Genomic DNA, 20,491 nt, shown 5'->3' with positions numbered 1-20,491 from the left:
ACATGCAACAAGAAACCTCAAGCAGTGATCCTCTTACATTCATCTCGCAGACATGTGAAATATATGTAGAATGTGTGAACATGGAGCTGAGAAAATACAGCCTTGGTGTGTTGCAGACAAGTGGAGGATCTGGAAGACAGGATTGTCTCCCTTCCCAGTTACTTGGAGGCCCTGGCATACATAGTGAAGGAAGTGGAGCAGGTGAGTGCTTTTGGATGGTGACATTCATGAAACCAGAATATGACATAAGCCCAAAACCCAGCCAGGCATCAGGGCTGGTAACTTCAAACTATTACCAGCCTCAAAGGGATTTAACCAGACCATACACCAAGAATTCACTCAGATGTATTGAACATCTAAAATTTGCACCAGATCGTTGGGCTGGCTAGCTGTAAATTTAGACTGTCCGTCAGAAATCTATCCCGTCTCAGGCGATCAGACAGGCCTTATTTCATACACTGATTACACTTTTGGTTATTTCATTGTCTCAACTTCATCTGCATGTATGTTGTTTATCTGTGTATATTGTAGGTGTCAGACACCAGTGTTGCCACCTTTGAACACCAGCTGGTCTTTCTGCTGGGATAGCCTTTTTGGTTAAAGTGCTTTTAACACGGGTTTCATTTTCCAAATGGGTACTATGTGTGAAACCCATTTCTGGTGTCCCCTGCCATGATATTGCTGGAATATTGCTAAAAGTGGCTTAAATCATACTCATTCACTCAGTTTCTGCTGGAGAAAGTTTCTCAAGTCCACAATTGCCTCATTTCTTCTGTTTGTATATTACAGGTGTCTGACACCTATGCTGCCACCCTGGAACATCTGCTGGTCCTACTGCTGGAGAACTTCCCCCAAGTCCATGCCAAGCTCCGCTTCATCTGCCAGAAGTCCATGCTGCAGGTCTTATTGGCTCTCATGGCTAAAGGAACAACATTCCAGAAGGTTCTCTCGGGCATGGGTCAGTACTGCACAGGTTCAACATAAATACAAGTAGAGGCATGGAACACACTGTGCATGGGGGAAAACATGTCATAAGGTCCGAAGTTTGGGGATAATTTTGAAATTGTGACAACAACCCTTAGTGACATGCGAAAACACAGTTAAACATTAAAGATTAAAAATATGGTTTCAAGGACAGATTGTTCAAAACAATGTGTAGTATAGTGAAGGTCAGTTGTGTATGAAATAATGCAGTTAAAGCCACATGGATGTTTAAAGGTAAACATAATATGTAATGTGTCAGCCAGTGATGTTAGCCAGGTGAAGCAACTGCAAAACATGAAATTGCTAACCAAATTAGTTGCGATGTTGGATGGAGAAAGAAGCTGACAGGAATCCAGAATGTTACCAAGGATACATTTGATTATGAGGGGTAAACTAGATTGGCAAAGTGATGTCAGTTCAGTGGAGAAGGTTAACTTTATCATCTGATAAAGTACTGTTGGCAACTAATATTTTAGCGAGGCATCTTATGAACTATTGTTCCCATTAAGATTTTACACTGAGAATAAGTAGTTTCCTAAATTTATCCAAAATTGTGCATGAAGTGAATGGAGTGTGTCATAAAGATTTTGATCCATGACCCAAACCAAACCTTTTCATCTGACAGATTGAACTAGTAGGATGTATTCTGTCCATAGCTTCCTGCAACGTGTAGAGGTTGGAGGAACCAGTTCATTTATGTAGGTGGTTGGGCTCCTGGTCACAGCCTTGATTTGTCACGCTGAAGACCTGGCTTCAATTTCTCACATGTTTATAATGTGTGAAGTCCATTTCTCATGTCCCTTGCCATGATATTGCTGGAATATTTCTAAAAGCGGGGTTAACCCATGCACATTCACTCATAAAGAGGGTATGGACTTCCATGTCACCCATGATGAGGACACTAAGCTGTATACAGTTATTCAAGGCTCCTGAGCGATGTTCTCTGGCTTCAAAGTTCCAGAGAAGCATTACTCTAATGGTTGTTTCGCTCTTGCGTTCCAGTATATCAAGGTCTCATCCGTACCTGCTCCCATCCAGTCAGCCTGGACACAGAGCAGACGGAAGAGCAGACGCCAGATGTAGCGGAGAAGAAAGTGTCATACAAGGACTATATTGAGCTGTGGCAGACACTGCTGAACAGTGCTAGAATCAAGGTAGGAAACACTTTTGACTTCATTCATGCCTTAGCAGAGGTAAACAGCATAAGTTAAAATAGAAAATCGTGACTAAAGCAACATTTCACCATGTTTGAGAATTCTTCTTTCATTGCATATGCATCAATGCCACATGAGCGCACATGCCAGCTATTGGTTTTGAAGACCAGAAATTACCAAAGTGTTGATGAACCATTGAACAGTCTTCATGGCAACGAAAGTCATACAATGCATGCTGCAGTGACATTCCTAAACCGTTCATAAAGCCATGCTGTGTAATTTGAAATGAAAACCACATTTCTTAGGGGTCTGTTTTCAACTTGTTCACAGCTTCCCTGTGTATTTAGTTGGCAGTGACCATTCAGTGTGATGAATGGTCTTTGTTATTATCAATATCCTATTCCCATTAAAAGTAGTGGTCAGTCAAACAGTGTAGAGTGGTTAAAGGTTTGCAGAGTTGTCTCCCTTAGCAATTATTTTATACTAGACATATGTATAGCACCAATATCCAGTTTGCCAGTTCAACTGTTCAAGGGTGCAATGTAGTGGACTGCAAGTAATATCCAATTCAAGCAACGGATTGATAATATCCTGATAATGTTCCATATCCATTCGCTTTTATGAGTGAGTGAGCTTAGTTTTACGCCACACTCAGCAATGTTCCAGCTATATGGCTGCAGTCTGTAAACAATCAAGTCTGGTTCAGTGATCAACAGTAGAACATTGATCTACATGGGTATACACGGTATGCAATTGGGATACAATGACATGTGTCAACCAAGTCAACGAGTCTGACTGCCTGATCCTGTTAGTCACCTCATACAACATACTGAAGATCTTCACAGGTATCACTTGGTTTTGTATTTTTAGGTTTAATTGAATTGAAGTCATAGTTTATATTGTTTTCATTGCCTGTGTTTTACAAGTCAGATACCTGGTATTCTTTTGTTTCTTCTCTAAGGCATTTGCCAGTGAGGACATCAGCATTGCTGACCGTCACCGGCTGACTGAGGCCATGTACGATGAACTGATGACCTCCACAATCAAGATCCTCAATAAACTTGACCTCTCATCAGCTGCCGAGAAGGTAAAATGTCCTTTTTATGTCCAAGCTCACTGTTATGTTTTCACAATAATATCCTGGCCCCGTTCAATTCAGATCAGTCAGTTATATACATAGGAGGTCTGTTTAACTACTTTATTGAGCAGGCTTTCAGCATGACAAGTGAAACTGATTTTCCACAAAGATTAATATATGGTAGTTCTCACTTACTCATAAAGATTCACTCACACGTATCTGAAATCACACCAATCTGAAAGAAGTCCTCAGACATGTGTCCATACTGTATTTTAAAACTGGTTTTATGTGTACTAGACAGAGACTGACCATGTGGATCTGTTACTTCAGGTAGAAGGATCATTACCAGAAGATGCAGTAGAGACATCTGCAGATCCAACATCAGGAGTCCAGGCCAACAGACCCCGTGACTTCCAGGTCCTCATCAACCTGGTGGACTTCTGCAGGTCTGTAGTAGTATGTCCTTATTGTGATAATGATGATGATGGTGATGGTGATAGTGATGAAATAATATTTTGTCCAGTGGGAGGACTAGTTCGTCCTCTTGGAGATGGGACGTCTGACCACTTGTACACCCACACCCTACCCACCTACCCCCACCCACCCATCCCACCCAAATCCTATGTATATACAAACAGTGTTTAGATGTGTAGTCACTAAATGCTCCATTGTTGATGATCAGTCCAGCATCTGAAAGTTGGGAAAACACAAACTTCCATGATTTTCTTGCATATTGTAAGTCGTATTTCAGTTTGCCTTGTGATTCACAGTAGCGTCATGTTTCAGAGACCTGCTGCCTGTGTGCCACTACGAGCTGTTTGAAAGATGGCTGTTCACCTTCTGCCACTCTGTCATACTTCTCTCCACTCAGTGAGTTCATGTATTAAATTACCCTTGTGAAGAATGAATGTGTTTGTCACGTGATCGCTGAAATTAATTAGAGGGGCGGTGGTACTAATGGTTAAAGTCAATCTGAAGATTCAATTTCAAGGGTACTCCACATGATATTGCTGGAATATTGCTAGAAGTGGCTTGAAACGATACTTACTAAGATTATAAAGTGTGTTAAATTGGTGGCTTGTTTATGATGCTGCAATGTCTTGGGGTAGGTGACTGTGCTATGTTGGTTATTGTATGCAATGGAAGCTGTCTAAACCAGCACTCGTCAGGACTGAAGAAATAATCCAGTTTAGCCAACTTGCTGGATTGTTGAGGTGACACTATGACAAGAACTGAGCCAATTTTGTCACATCTGGCTGACTCCTTGTCATGCACCAGATTAGACAGTAAAATCATTGAGAAAAAAACCACATGTTCAGGTGGCTCATTTCATGTCGAGATCTGGAATTGACAGCTGCTGGATATATCATGATAAATGTAACAGCCACGGGCAGGACCGAGATTTTATGCTGGTGTTGACAACTTGCTGGATTAGATAGCTGCCAATTGTGACAGCTTCCATTGTAGTTGTTTCTGTATGACAAAAATCCTGATATGATTATCAATACATTTTCAACTCTATTTTTTTGGTGCTTTTTATAAGCCGACAATTCTATTGGTGTAAGTTATTTTATTCAGCACAGGTAATAAAATGTTTTGTCACTGCTCTTTACTCTTTACTTTTTTCATACTTTTACATAAAATCACCCCTTTTCTCTCCTCCATTCTAGGAACCCTCTGGTGTCTGGCTTCTACAAGATGCTGGCTGTTGCAATGAAGATTGGGAACAAACTTGACTATTTCAAGGTGGGTCAGATGATAAAGGCAGAAGTTTCAGGATTTGATGACTTTTGATTTTGTTTAAAGTGAAAAAGAATAACTATATGTGCTCTTTTGGACTTACGATGAAAAATGTGGAATGGGGCTGACAGTCTGAATAGACTAGAAAGCTAGAAAGACAAACATGGGAGGTATTTTTGTTATGCCTTCTGAATAAGACATGTATGCCGGTATTAGTATATAGTATTCTTGGCAAATTGTTTCTGTATTTGTCTCATAACATATATACCAACATTGATGGTGTATGGTTGCCTCCAGAATGTGGCCCCTGTGTCTCCAGTGAAGTCTGCTGATGCCATGGACGTTGATGATGGCCCTGCAGAGGGACCCCGGCAGAGGGATGTGAGCTACCAACTCATGAAGAAGTTCTCTAAGGAGGTAACGAACCAATGGAAACTATAACTTGATGGTTACAGAGTCATGTCAACCATTTAGATGGGTCTTTTGTGAATCATGAAGACCCTTGGTACTTTGTATGAAGGGATAGAAATAGGAACTTTATTCGATACATTCTACACAATTTGTACTTCACTTCGAAATTATGGCTCCACTTCTGTTCTTTAAATTAATTCTTTTGTTGACGTCATCATTGGTAGGATATATTGACATATTTCTGGTCTTTGTCAACATCAACACCACAAGAACATTTTGAACCATTTTCCTGTAACTGGATATTCATCGTACACTTATTAGGATTCAAATCTCTATTTTTTAACATGTTGCTGACATAACAGCCATTCAGTTCCATAAACATATTAATACATTTGAGTCTTGTAATTGTTGTAATCAACTCAGGCCTATCCAGATATGTTTTCTGTATTGATATACTTTAGCAATAGTGCTGAGATGGCCACGATATCTCCATGTTTTAATGTGTCACATGGATGCTATATTGTTACATGATGCTGCTGTGTTGAGGTGCTGGTGCGGATGAAGCAGTACCGCGATGACTTGCTGGCTGCCTGCCTCACCCTGATCCTTGCTCTGCCCAAGGAGATTATAGCAGAACAGATGTCTGAGGTTGTTCCAGCCATTCAGGTAGCTGCAAATTAAATGATTTAAAAGTACAATCATGATATCCAGTCGCTATTCAAGTCTCTGTTAGTGGTTTTGGCATTTAAGCCATGTTCTCTTAAAGTTGGTTAAGGGAGCCATTATGCAAAGGAGCCTGGACCCCTTTCCTCGATGCAATCATAGTGCTATGATAGTCATAAGTCTCTGTTAACACGTGGTTAGTGTATATGAGCTAAGACTGTTGTAGCGATATGATCACTTTGAGGAACAAGGACCCTGTACGCAGTGACTGTTGTACGTCTATGTTAAGATATAGTTCACACCTAATGCAAAGATTACTTTGTACAATGTAACCAAAAGATCCTTTGTTTCACCATGTCATTTTGAAACAGTTGCGTCTTGCTTCCAATATCAAATAGTGTTGACTGCTAGTTTCTGACAGCCGAAGAGAGTAAACTGTGTAGAAAACAAACTCTTCAAGCATTGTCTTTGTCTTTAGGTGACTTTGACATTGGGTCTGAGTTATCTCCCCTTGGCAGCTATTGGCCTTGATGCCCTGGAGTACTGGAGCTCTCATCTTCCAGAGCGAATATTACATCCTCACTATAAGGATATCCTGCCTTTTCTGGACAACTACATCAGAACTGTAGACAAAGGCTGGTCTTATGTTGCTATTTTGTTCATATTGTTCATTAAGAAGGAGACAATACATGCTATTTCTTGTGTTTTCTGGTGGTATATTCTTATGAAACAGTTGACAGCTTTAGAACGTCATCTTATGCTTTTGTGTCTGAATTGTGGTGCAGTTTGACATAATTTGAAATTGACGAATTTAAATATCATTTGTATTATATCTCAATCATTGATCTGGATAAAAATATCCTAATTTTGACACACAATAAATTTATCATACTTATGCAGGTATCACATATTTTAATGATATGTATGTATTATGTTGTATAATGTTGCCTGTCTTACCTTTTCAGGAGCTGAAGAGGTAAATGTGGACAGTACAGTAACAGTGAAATCCTCAAAATCCAAGCGAGGACGAAAGGTCACTGTGAAGAAGGTGAAGGACAAGAAAATGGCGAATGATAAGGTTTGTTTCTCACAGGTTCTTGTACTGTCCCAAGATTTAGTGTAAGACACTATAATTCAAGCTTCGTGGAATACTGTGATAAACTCTGTGCCTAAAACATGACAATGTGACAGCTATAACTAAGGTCTCAGCAGCATGAACCTGTTCCCATAAGAGCATCTCCACATGTATTACAGGGCTATGAGTCCCAGCTTGCTGTCATCAAACAGAGAGTCATGCACTACCTGGGATCTCTTGGCGGTGGCATCAACCATGCCCTCCTGTCACGCGCTGATGAAGAGATCAGCAAGCAGGCCATAGCCTGGGACACAAAGCAGCACCTCAAGTTTGACATGCCCTTCATTGACATGAAACCAACAATATACTTTGGTAAAAATTCTTCATTCTCCAAAATGTCAAGTGATAGTGAATGAGATGTTAATGCCAATCAGTAATGTTATGACATGTTAGTATGACATTAGTCACGTCCAGTTACCTCCAGCTTTGTATTTTCATTGTACTTTGTATTATCAAGGATTGCTACAAGCAGTTGTATGAAGCAGACGGCAGAATAAAGTCAGATTGATGCTTTGTCAATCCAGCCATAAGATGATATCAGATGCAAAGAATTAGCCCAATACGAAACTGTCACCCAAATTAAGGTTACAGAAGCAGGACTGAATCAAGCATACATTGTTTGACATACAGCATACATGTGGCGACCAGTAGTAGTATGTCAAACTTGAGTCACTCACTAACGTTAACAACCCTTGTGCGAAGCTCTTCTGTTACCAAAGTTATCTGCCCCTAGACCAGTTCCTGCCTCACGTGGTTGAGCTGGCCACTAAGTCCGGGGACCGACAGACCAAGGTGGCTGCTTGTGAGCTGCTCCACTCCCTGGTGCTGTACACCCTGGGGCGGGGCGCCACTCTCCCAGGGGAGAAGCAGAAGAAGATGCCCATGGACCGACTGTACAAGAAGCTGTTTCCCTCCATCCTACAGCTGGCCTGTGACGTGGAACTGGTGAGAGTGTATCCATTAAGTTTGTGATGTGGAGGATTGGTTCAGTGATATTGTTAGTAATGAGTGGGAATGCTTTTTCACCACTTGAAACAATATCGTGGCAGGAGAAAGCAGAAATGGGCTTCACACATTGTGCCCATGTGGGGAATTGAACCCAAGCCTTTGGCCTAATGGGTGAAGGCTTTGACCACAAGGCTATTCCACCACCCAGTTATTGTTGGTAATGATTTTCTTATTAGTCGTTGATATCTGTGAGTCTTTATCTTCCAAACTAGACTTTCACAAGATACATGGGTGAGATATCTCCCAGGATATCTTGCTACAAAAGTACAATGAAATTGCATTTCAATGCTTTGCAGACCATTGTGACAACATCATTTACTCTGATGCCAGAGTTATCACATCAGTACCCTCTGAACCACAAAGGCTGATTTGCGGTACTGAAATAGCTGCAAGCATAATTGGGGAAAATAACACGATTATTGCCAGTCATGAGTATATTCTTATCATGTTTGGTTGAATTTGCCACTGCGAGTTAAAACAGGTTTCATGTGTTGGCAATGTGCTGTAGAAACAAATGTCTCCTGGCATTCTTAGTTACTGCCAGGTTACTTCTTGTGCCTGTTCGCTAACATGGGAAACTTGTTTTAAAATACCACTGATATATATAGTTATGAGAAAACTCATAGTGGCAAATTTGACCAGAAATGATACTACAAGTACAATCATGTTAAACATGTGCTAGACAGCACCTCAGTCACTTTTATTGATATACAGAGAATCGCACCCAAGTGTGTACTGAATATCAAATATATCAGCACGAGTTGTTAAAGTAACAAGTATCCGAGGCTTGACAAGGATATTTTGACCTCTATCAACCAGTGTTGATATAATTGGTATCAGTAGAAACAAGGGTGAGATTCTATTTATCGTCCAGAATCATTCTTCATTAGTTTTCAATGAAAAAAGTACATCTCTGAACACAGCACTGGCATTAGATTTCAAGTACAACGATATCATAGCATTGTGATGTCATCAAGTTCATGAGATCTTATCATTGTGCAAAATCTACTGTCAAAGCGACATCTCCTAGGAGACATCATCGGATCTCACACAAGCGATATCTTCTGTGGAACACAGTTTTGGATGATAAATGTTATATGAGCAGTAATGCCTTCATTGCTGATAGTGTATGTGATTTTGTGTCCCCTCACACGTGTTGCTTTGAGAAATGAAAAATTGAACCATCTCTAGACATAATCCGAGTGATGACTTTGCATAGTGGTTAAAGTGTTTGCTTCGTGCCGGAGACCCAAGTTCGATTCCAAACATCAGTACAATGTATGAAGCCTGTTTCTGGTGTTAACCTGCCATGATATGGCTGGATTACATCTTACTAGGCCACTCACTCAAGAGATGCAATAATACACAGATGTGAGCAGTCAGTGCTTTAGGTTTAAGTAGACACAGGAGCTGGAGTTTTTAGCTGCAAAGTTCATTCATTATACTTATCACTTCATCAAAATCTGTATTTGTGGTAATAAATGTCGTAGGTTTGACGTGTAAAACTTTGGAGTTTAATCACAATCTCTACTGTGTGTAATTCTCGAACAGGTGGCCAGACAGTTGTTTGAACCCCTGACCATGCAGCTGATCCACTGGTTCACCAACAACAAGATGTCGGAGAGTGTGGAGACCATGGCACTGCTTGATACCATCTATGTAAGTCGGAATCATGTATTGTGTTACATGTCAAGTGAAGATTCATGTGAGAATTGATCTTCAGCAGCCCATGCTTGAAGAAAGAGGCAAGGAACCGGATGACATCAAGTTTGCTGCTTGTCCTTTATCCCAGTTGCAGTGAATGATGCTCATTTGAATCACTAATGTTATGGTTAGGAATTTTGCAATGACAAAAGGTGTAAGAAATCCCCTGTGAACCAGCAAAACAGAACAAAGACAAGTCTAAAACATTCAAATATTGTATTATTAGCAAAGAGAGCAAGTTATACAAAGTCACAAGTCAATTTCACAATACCTATTTCAAATACAATACAAATAAGACAAAATCTAAGGTAGTGGGTCACAAAATATAAAGCAAACTCGCCAAAGTCTTAGTGTGAGAGAGAAACAGATATGCAGAATCTAACACCGCAAACGGGCGGGCAGCAGTTTTGTAGATCAAGTGTTGGTGGCGATTGATGATGCTATTCCAGTGAATGTGTGTCCGTGTCCCACACGACTGCTAGCCTTTATATATACATTCAGTCATTTCTTGAAAGTTGGAGCACATACGACCATCGCCACTAACATGGAATGCTCTAGACAGTAGTGAACTCATGTTTACATTTTCAGAGGGAGGTAACTCTAAAGTACTGCTTTAGAGACATGCCACTTAAATAATTCTCTGTAGGAAATGTTACCCATAATAACTAACACCTTAAATATTGTGACCCAATTACAACTACCGCAATAATAATTAATAACAACTCAACTCACGGAAAATACACTCTTGTAACACTAGATTGTCAGGTCCAGACTTCATAATTTGCAGACTGGCCTTGTTTGGATGGAATATTGCTGTGGGCTGGCCTAAACAATGAATGAATTTGTGTGGGACACCTAGCATGTCTGTCTGTGTCCAAAGTAAATCCCAAATGTATTAAGCTTAGCATGTAATATTCCATATTATACCCAAATCTACTCCCACAATAATACTGACAAAAAGGTTTGGGTAAGCAGATTCACAAGTCTTTAAACAGCTTGGCTGTTTTCCTGGCTCTTTATTTGTCATTGAAGCAGCTGTATGTCTATAAAAATTTGAGTTTGTGTTTGGTTCTCTCCTTCAAACTGGTCATTGAACAGATGAATAGATTCATGTCTTTGTCATCTCTAACAGGATGGCATCATCCAGGCAACTGACACGGCTCTCCGTGACTTCAGTGCCCGTTGTCTACGTGAGTTTATGAAGTGGTCCATCAAGCAAACCAAACAGGTTGGTGCCATTTAGTGAGATGTCAGTCCGCATCAGCTCCATTTGAATGGATTCAATCAGGTCTGGGTTAGAATTGTCTTTAGCACCCCTGGACTACCAGGATTTGCTGCTAAGACTTGGGGAACTGGTTGATTGGTTGATAAATCAAAATGTTTCCAACTACATAGAATTGTGCTTATGATGTCAGTCACTGTATTGTCTGGTCCAGATTTGATTATGAATATAGCGACATTAAACAAAGAATGTAACAGAAATGGATTCTCTAGAGATTCTTGTAATAAGAATCACTTGTTTGTCTAATTCAAACACATATTTTGCAACTGTTTTCCTGTACCTTTAAACAAAAAAACATTGACAGTTTTGCATTGGTGGAGCATTCAGGGAAGTTGTAACCCCAACCCCCCCCCACCTGACCCCCTTTGAAAATTCCTGTATCCGCCCATACAACAGACATGATGCAAATCAAATTTGGTAAGAAATTAGTTGTATTTGTTTTTTGTATTATTGGAGGGATTTGACGGATAGGATTGTATGCTGGATAATGATAACCTGCTCTTTGAATAAAGTTCAAGGGAACATTTGTATTTTTTCTTTAGGGCATGGGGAAGAGCGCTGTAAATGCTAAGTCAGTGTTGAAGCGTATGTTCAGTTTTGCCGTCCATCCAAGTGCCTTCAAGAGACTTGGAGCTGCTCTCGCCTTCAATAACTTCTATGCAGTCTTCAGGTTTGTGATTCTAAGCAGCACAGTTGAAGAACATGAAGTCAAACATTTCATTTCAAACCAACTTGACATTTTGCTTTAAGGTAGTTCTAGTGAAAATACAGGTTCAACAAAATGAACCAAATAATGAGTCTTTGTTATGATGCTTTGATTATGATCAGCGTTTCACTGAGTATGTTATGCTTATTAGTTTTCAAGTTACATTGCAATTCGTCGGTCCGCTTTTGAGCCTAATGGACTCTAGGAATATCTTAGCTTTTCCAGAAATGTTTGTTTTTAAATATGAAAGATTTCACTCAGGTTATTTGTCTTGCATGGAAAGCCCCAAAATCACAAATAACTTCTTGAACTTAATGTAAGACTTTGATCTTTAAAGTATGATGATGAGTGCCTGACATTAACCACATCTTCTTTTGTCCCACAGGGAGGAGGATGCCTTAGTGGACAGGTTCACTTTCCAGATCCTGGTACATTTTGTGGAGAGTCTCAGTATTGCACACTCAGACCAGGCGTCTCTTGGTGAGGATGATTCACAGGCTTTTAGAATCTGTTCTCTTTCTGTTCGTAAACATTCAGTTTGTAAACAATCCATTGATAGTTTTATTGTGTGAAATGCATAAAATAACATTCATTTTTATTGTGGACAAAATTGCAGTATTTGTTCAGATGAAGGAATGGTGATATATTTCCTAGAGGTGGTCTTCAGCAACCCCTGCTTGATGTGATCAGCTGATTCATGTCATCATATCCCAGTTGTGTATGCTTGTGCTCATGATATTAATCACTGGATTGTCTGGTCCACACTCGATCATTTAGCTGAAATAGCACAACATGAAACAACAGATGAAAAACTTGTATTTCCTTAGAATTTTAAAATTGTAGATGTTTAGTATATTATAGATTAAGGATTGTCTTATTGTCAAAGTATTACTTGATGAAGGTACAAGGGAACAGTGTGCTAAAGCTTTGGAACATCTAGAGAAGATCATCAAAGGTCGTGCTGACATGTTGAAAAAAGAAAGCAAACAACGAGAAGAACCGAGGTACTGCATTAATTATCATAAATAATCATATATCATATATAAACCAACATCTTCCACTGCCTTTGTTACTCTTTGTCTCTGGAAAACAAAAGAAATATTGAAGTGTGGGGATTCATGAACTCTAGGGACTGGTGAAGTATAGTCACTGTTTATGTGTAGACATTGTTGAAGAGGAGGACCTGTTGATAGCTAAGGATCATTTAAGCAGAGATGGTTAAAAAATGGGGTCTGCTGAACCATTGAAGCCGTTGAAGTACTGGAACTGTTGAACCACTGGGACATTTGAAACATTAGGACTGTTGAAACATTGGGACATTTGGAGTAATTTAATTAAGTGAAGGGACAGTTAAAACAGTAAGATTGTTGAAGTGAAGAGACTCCTGGAACAGTGGGACTGTTCAGGTGGAGGGATTGTTGAAACATTGAGATTGTTGAAGTGGAAAGACTTGAAACATTGGGATTGTTGAAGTGAAGAGACTTCTGGAACACTGGGACTGTTCAGGTGAAGGGACTGTTGAGACATTTGGGCTGTTGAAGCACTGGGCCTGTTAAAGTGATGGGACTGATGAAGCACTGAGACTGTTGAAGTATTGAGTCCTCGGACTGACGAAGCACTGGGATAGTTGAAATATAGGGATGCATTGGGAGTTTTGACATAATGGGACTGTTGAAGTGATTGTACCATTGAAATATAGCATTGGGACTGTTGACGTTTTGGGATTGTTGAAAGGACTTTTGACGTGTAGGAACTAATGAAAGTAGAGAGATAATTACTGATGATGTAGATAAGGATATTGATGCTGGTTAGTTGCCAATGTCTGGTCTGTGTCAGGGAATGGAGCAAGAAGACTCTGGACATTGCTGTGCGCTGGCTGACCAGGCAGTGTGGACGTCCGCAGACAGACTGCAGACATTCCTGCATGAAGCTCGTGGTCAGTCTGGCACCACTGATTCCAGGTCAGTAACATCATGCACAATGTCAAGATTCAAAGAAGTGTTTTGTATTCCCATGGAGATACCAGTTGACATTTGTCATCAGTGACTCAAGCTTGTCGTAGGTGGCTGCTAACAAGACTGGGTTGATACATGTTATTGTAGACGAACAACTAGAATGAGAAATGAACACATTTTACTGAAAAACGTTCATAGTGAAAACAAAATTAATATAATGAAATGGAGCCCTTTTCTAGACTTGCATGGGCTTTCTTTGATACATTTACTTCAGAGTCTGTAAGACAGACTAATGTTATTGTATCCAATTTGTTTAGATGAAAGCTTGTGATATCAATAATGGTCCAGATTTAATTACTTACAGATGAGCTTCATATGGCTGGTGTATGTCAAATGAAAAAAGTCCTTGTATGAATATAAGGATAATATGAGAATCAGTCAAGGTGATGAGCATAAGGATACCATTTAAAGCTAATTTGTTATTTTAGAGTGCCTTTGGTTTTAGAAATAAGGTCTTTGCATGAATATCACAGCAGATCATGAGGATGTGCATCCTATTTCTTGACTAAGTTGTTGAAATATTCTGCTTAGAAGGCAACATTCAAAATAAAAGTAAAGTTATTGCAACTAATAGTACTGTGTCAGCTAAGTATGTCTTTGCTTTTCTTGTTTTGAAAATTTGTGAGGTGCAGTTAACTAGATTTAACATTCTTTTTCAGAAGAAGTCCTCCTTTGTGGTACATATAAGCATTTTTATGTCTATTAAAAATCCCTACGACAGTTGTAAATATTTTTGATAATAAAATATTTACAAAACAAAAAAATCATTTTTTTGTCGGTCCATCGGGTCTCATACCGTTGGTCACCGGCAACCTGGTGGTCCTTGGGCACCGGCTTTGCCACCTGCCTTGGTTCCACTCAGTGCATCGGGGGTCCCTGCTTCGGCAGCCGACAGCATGAGGTCTAGGCTCCCTGGTTCTTCAGTGAGCCAAGGGTAGGCGGATTCGGACAGCTTGGCTCTTCTGGATCTGTTGTCTTTGTTGACGGGTCCCTTGGGGTTACCGGCAACCAAATTGGTGGTTCTCGAGCAGCGGCTTTGCCGCCTGCCTTGTCCCATCAGACAAACCCGATCCAAAGAGTTTCGTCTTTCTGGGTAGCAGGATAGCTGAGATCCAGCTGTGCATATTACCTTCGCTCATTACCGAAGTCATTAATCCTATTCAGTATTCAGTCGGGTTGCTGCTCGTGGTTTGATCTCCCAGAGCTCAACCGCCGCTACTCAATGAGAGAGAATGTGTTATTTGACTCTCCTGTTGTCGACGAGTGCGTCTATGCCTCGATCACGCTTGGAGGGTCATCGGGCCACAAACAGGCATCGGCTTACCGCCAGGCTCCTTTGAGGAGCGGTATCGCAATGCCTTGCAGCAACCTAAGGTTGCGCTACACTGTCTACCTCGCTGCCCTGCAGAGGCAGCTGGTATCTTAGGAGATGGGTACAAGGAAGTTACCTTGTCCACGTTTGCGAGGCAGCTCACAGAGGTCTATTCACATCTGGTGCACGCAGCTCAATGCGCTCGCGCGAGTCTGATGTGTGCCGTAATGGACCTTTGTAAGCTATGGCTGTCAGATTTTCACTGGCAACACAGCAGACACTACTGTCTCTACCTTTCCGGCTGAGCTCTGTCCTGTTTCCGAGGGACTTTGACAGTAGTTAGGGAGGCCGCGGAGGCTGTTAGTCAGTTCAAGAACTTGGACTCTAGCAACCCTCCAGCTCTCGCACGCGGCCTCTCCGGTCCTTGGCTCGAGCTAACCAGCGACTTAGTCCACGTTGCCCCTCACTGGACTGATTCAGGCATGAAAGAACGCAATCCCCTTGAGCCCGTAATTGTTCCGTTGCAAGTGGCAGTGTCTCTGCCGTCAGCCGGGACACATTGCCTTGTGTCTGAAGTACCTGTGGGTGGTTGCCTCCCATTATTCCTTCGGAAATGGGAGAGTCACGTCCAGCCCTGGGTTCTGTCCACACTCAGGGATGGCCACATGCCACAGTGAAAGCGTGAACCTCCTGTTTGCCGGTATTCGCTGCACTCCAGTGACGAAAGCACCGGAAAAGGTGACAATCCCACGTTCCAAAATTCAGTCCTTGCTGGACGTGGCGGCTGTAGAGGTTCCATTGGGTCAGGAGATTATGGGGTTCTACTCCATTTATTTCCTGGTTACCGTGAAAGACGGAAGATTTAGACCCTTTCTAAATCTCCAGTGTCTGAACAGCATGATGGAGGTGCATCAAGATGGAGACACTGCCATCAATGATCTCATCTGTAGAGGCAGGGGATTGTCTCCCATCAATCGACCTCAAAGACGCATACCTCCATGTACCGATGCTTCCCGAGTTCAGGAAATACCGCAGGTTTTCCATCGACGGGGTGTGTTATCAGTTTCATGTGTTCACCGAACTCGTAGTATCAGTAGTATCAGCTCCGGTCACCAGGGCACAGGGAAGCTTTTGTTTCCCACACCTGGACAACTGGATCCCCAGGGCACTCTCCCAACACCTAAGTCGAGAATCCACACAGTCGGTGATGGATATATATGAGGTTGGGTTATCAATTAAAAAAAAAAAATCAGAACTGGTGCCGACACGAACTCAGCACGAACTTGCCATCAGTTGCTAGGCAACAGGACGGCAACGGTGGATATAGTTTGGCATGCACGTCTGAGAATGCATCCCATTCAGCAGGCGCTGGCACAGCAGTGGTCTCACTCGGAGAGCTACGAGAAGAATCTGGCTATTCTCCAGTGGTTGATTCCCCACTTGCGGTGGTGGACCGGGAAACTGTGCAAAGGTTTTCCTCTGTCGACTCCGGTGCTGTCACTCACAATTCAGACGGATGACTTCCTCACAGGGTGGGGGGCATCCTGTGCAACCTCAGTGTCTGGCCTATGGTGCGAGCACGAGGCGACCTTGCACATTAATGTGCTAGAATTGAGAGCAGTCAGGTTGGTGTTCGAACACGTGGATTGGGTTCGAAGCCGTGCAGCTCGTCTGGAGATGGCCAACCAGACGGCGATGTCATACCTTCTGAAGCAAGGCAGCACGGTGTCTCAGTCGCTTCTTCAGGAAGCCTGCCAGTTTCTGCTAGGGTGCGATCAGTTCAGCATTTGGGTTATACCTGGGGCCTTGTCCCTGGGGTGGACAACGTCCGTACAGATGCGCTCACGCAGTGTTCTACCGCCCCATGAGTAGTTGCTTGATCGGTCGTTTCCGGATGGATCTGTTTGCCTCTCGTGACAGGTCAGATTCCGGTGTTCGTTCTCGGATTCCGGTTCCGGGAGCGTTTGCTGGGGACGCCTTCTAGCTGGACTGGACGGACAGGGTGTTGTGGGCGTTTCCACCAATTCCCCTGATTTCCGGAGTCCTGTCTCAGCTTGCCACCCAACCAGCACTGCTACTAGTGCTTCTTGCACCTCTGTGGTCGTTTAACGCTGGTTTCCGGTAATACTCAGGTCGCTAGTGCGAGCCTCTTGAACTATTACCATGGTGACTGAACCTACTATCCCAGAACAGCCAGCCACACCCCATTTCCAGGATTCAGTGGGTGGCCTGGCTACTGTCCGGAATCGCCTCTAAGCGAGCGGAATTCCTGCATCAGTTGCAGACATAATTCTGGCCTCGCGGAGGGATCCCACGAATGTACAGTATGAGGATAGTTGGGCCTGTTATGCGCGCTGGTGTGGAGGTAGAGGGATTCTCAATCCCTTAGTTGAAGTGTTGGAGTTTTTACAGTCTCAATCAGAATCCGACTTAAGCCGCTTCTACTATTCGAGGCTACTCCACGGCTATTTCAGCCTTCCACCTACCCGTTAAGTGTGCCTTGTTGGGACAATACCCCCGGAGACAGCGTTTTCTTGCAGGCATGGACAGACTGCGTCCGGTCATGAAATTTGTCTAGAGTGTTGGGATGGTTGCTCACTCCTCTTGTTTATAACTTGGCCAACCTGTCGTTACAACTGTTAAGTTGGAAAAAGGCTTTTTTAGTGGCGGTTGCGTCTGGTGGACATGTTAGCGACTCACACATCATATTTTCAGACCCGGAACTATGTTCCATATGAATCAGGTGTCACCGGATGTATTTACTAATACATTAGAGTGATACATCATATAATACATAATACATCATATTTCTCTGGTGTATATATTTACAGGTATGTACCTTTTATGTCCACTTTCTTTGCCATTATCATAAAGGTTCGCGATATCATTTGTAATGTCTAATATGTATCTACTATAAGGCATCGCGTTGCACGGGACTACTAATAAAACACTAGCACCAGCACGCAAGTGTGAGTGATGTCTGGTTCTTTTCATTTGCTCATAATAGTCAACGTGCAATATCAAAGACTGTAAAGACCATAATATCAATGGTAACATTCGTGCAATATTGCTATTGCCACTTCCTGTGCAATATTATATGATATTGTAAAGATATTATCCATGGTAACCTTTGTGCAATATTACTTACCACTTCATGTCACGCCACGGCCGAGGTTAGTTCTAACACCCCTCGGTCATACATCATATTCCTCTGGTGTATATATTTACAGAATAAACGGCTTTAACACCACTTCGCCTCAGTCCACTCCTTAGCGGCCAGGACCCGCGACAAAATGGCGCCGAACAGGGATTGGATTCTTCCAATCTGCCAAGATAACAGCAAGAGTTCTTTTTGATAATTTCCTAGTACATTACGGATTCCCTGCCAAGCTACACAGTGATCAAGGTAGAAATTTCGTGGGCAACATCATAAAAGAGCTTTGTCATATCACCGGAATACAGAAAACTCGAACAACACCATATCATCCCCAAGGTAATGGAATGTGTGAGCGATTCAATAAGACACTTCTCAACATGCTTGGAACTCTTGAGGATGACAGGAAAGCTGATTGGAAGAATTATGTATCTCCGCTGGTGCATGCTTACAATGCCACAAAACATGACAGCACAGGATTTTCACCTTTCTACCTAATGTTTGGTCGACATCCACGACTGCCAGTTGATGCATTCCTGGGAATAAACACCTCTCGGGGTGATCATATTACAACAGAGTATGTGTCTAATCTGAGGAAACGACTGAACTTTGCTTATGAAAGTGCCTCAAGGGAAGCCCAAAAGGCAGCACGACGACTCAAGCAGAGGTATGATACAGAGGTGCGAGCCTCAGCTCTTCAACGTGGTGACCAAGTTCTCATTCGGTTAGTTGGACTCACTGGAAAGCACAAGCTCGCAAACAAGTGGGGACGGGAAGTATTCACTGTAGTGAATCAACCGAATGAAGAGATCCCAGTCTTCACTGTGCAGCAGGAAGCCGGCAAGGGTTTGGAACATGCTCCTCCCTATTGTGTCAGTTCCAGTTAAACCATTAGCGCCACAGACAAACAGAAGAACAGGAACGAAAAAGTCAATGTCCTTGCAAAACAAGGAATTCCAAGAACTGAACGATTCGGACGAAGAAAGTGGTGGCGAGATGATGGTGGTGCTACCAGGAGCTCCTATAACGGAGGCATCCATAGTACATGTTTCTGATGCATTTGGACTGCAAGATGGAACAGGAACTGGAGATTCTATGTTGGAAACAACTGAAACTGTATATGGATTATAAGATGCATCTCCAGCTGTCAAAGAATCACCTGCAACATCATGCAGTGCAGCAATTCCATCTACCCCGGTTGGACAATCATCTGCTTCAGCTGAACAAGGGCTCAACACTGATTCTGGTCCTGTAGTTGAAGACACACTGAATCCTGAGCCGTTGCCGAATTCTGAAATGGGGAGGCCTACCCGGACCAGAGTTCCACCAACTTGGTTAAGGAGTGGCGATTGGGGCACTAATTTTGGTATTCACGCTTATCCGTCTTCTACAGGTCGTCCTGTTGTTTCGTCAGCTAAAGAGGATACATTGGTTGATAATTTTACAGCGTCTGCTGGTGCCTTGGATTTTGAAGTTTTTGTATGAGTTGTCGTTTTGTGCGCTCAAGGTGTACATAGTGGTATAAGTTTGTGTTTATTCAGTTTGAATGTGTTGTTGCATTTAAATATTGAGGACAACATTTCTCAGAGGAGGGGAGGATGTCGCAGGATGTAGTTACTAATACATTACGTATCGCCTCTCTTTATTCCTTTCTGCTCATTTATGAGCGCTTCTTCGCTCACTCCAACTCTGGTTGTATTACCAGCAGCATCTCGTGCTTTACCTGTCCCGTGTCCGCTCGTGCGTTACCTGTTCCGTGACGTAGGCATCTACCTAATTGCCACTTCATGTCACGCCACGGCCGAGGTTAGTTCTAACACCCCTCGGTCATGCATCATATTCCTCTGGTGTATATATTTACAGGTATGTACCTTTTATGTCCACTTTCTTTGCCATTATCATAAAGGTTCGCGATATCATACATAATGTCGAATATATATCTACTATAAGGCATCGCGTTGCACGGGACTACTAATAAAACACTAGCACCAGCAGGTAAGTAAGTGTGAGTGATGCCTGGTTCTTTTCATTTGCTCATAATAGTCAACGTGCAATATCAAAGACTGTAAAGACCATAATATCAATGGTAACATTCGTGCAATATTGCTATTGCCACTTCCTGTGCAATATTATATGATATTGTAA

At 42.1% G+C, this 20,491-nt stretch overlaps 1 protein-coding gene across 1 annotated transcript in view; it reads left to right on the top strand.

Annotated features, from left to right (window-relative positions):
* The window catches only part of LOC137283893 (DNA-dependent protein kinase catalytic subunit-like), a 100,589-nt gene that overhangs the window by 15,926 nt on the left and 64,172 nt on the right, over nucleotides 1-20,491 (top strand). Inside the window, exons 13-31 of the mRNA XM_067815568.1 lie at nucleotides 117-201; nucleotides 790-958; nucleotides 1,987-2,138; nucleotides 3,100-3,225; nucleotides 3,547-3,662; nucleotides 4,003-4,086; nucleotides 4,887-4,962; nucleotides 5,254-5,373; nucleotides 5,914-6,033; nucleotides 6,509-6,665; nucleotides 6,996-7,108; nucleotides 7,285-7,477; nucleotides 7,899-8,110; nucleotides 9,725-9,832; nucleotides 11,010-11,105; nucleotides 11,702-11,829; nucleotides 12,251-12,345; nucleotides 12,767-12,869; nucleotides 13,702-13,826. Coding sequence (XP_067671669.1) covers nucleotides 117-201; nucleotides 790-958; nucleotides 1,987-2,138; nucleotides 3,100-3,225; nucleotides 3,547-3,662; nucleotides 4,003-4,086; nucleotides 4,887-4,962; nucleotides 5,254-5,373; nucleotides 5,914-6,033; nucleotides 6,509-6,665; nucleotides 6,996-7,108; nucleotides 7,285-7,477; nucleotides 7,899-8,110; nucleotides 9,725-9,832; nucleotides 11,010-11,105; nucleotides 11,702-11,829; nucleotides 12,251-12,345; nucleotides 12,767-12,869; nucleotides 13,702-13,826 — 2,378 coding nt within the window. The remainder of the gene's footprint in view (nucleotides 1-116; nucleotides 202-789; nucleotides 959-1,986; nucleotides 2,139-3,099; nucleotides 3,226-3,546; nucleotides 3,663-4,002; nucleotides 4,087-4,886; nucleotides 4,963-5,253; nucleotides 5,374-5,913; nucleotides 6,034-6,508; nucleotides 6,666-6,995; nucleotides 7,109-7,284; nucleotides 7,478-7,898; nucleotides 8,111-9,724; nucleotides 9,833-11,009; nucleotides 11,106-11,701; nucleotides 11,830-12,250; nucleotides 12,346-12,766; nucleotides 12,870-13,701; nucleotides 13,827-20,491) is intronic.

This window comes from Haliotis asinina, chromosome 5 (genome assembly GCF_037392515.1).
Source record: "Haliotis asinina isolate JCU_RB_2024 chromosome 5, JCU_Hal_asi_v2, whole genome shotgun sequence".
Taxonomy (NCBI): Eukaryota; Metazoa; Mollusca; class Gastropoda; order Lepetellida; family Haliotidae; genus Haliotis; species Haliotis asinina.
Note: the sequence above shows the minus strand (reverse complement) of the source record. Positions and strands in the feature narration are given on the sequence as shown.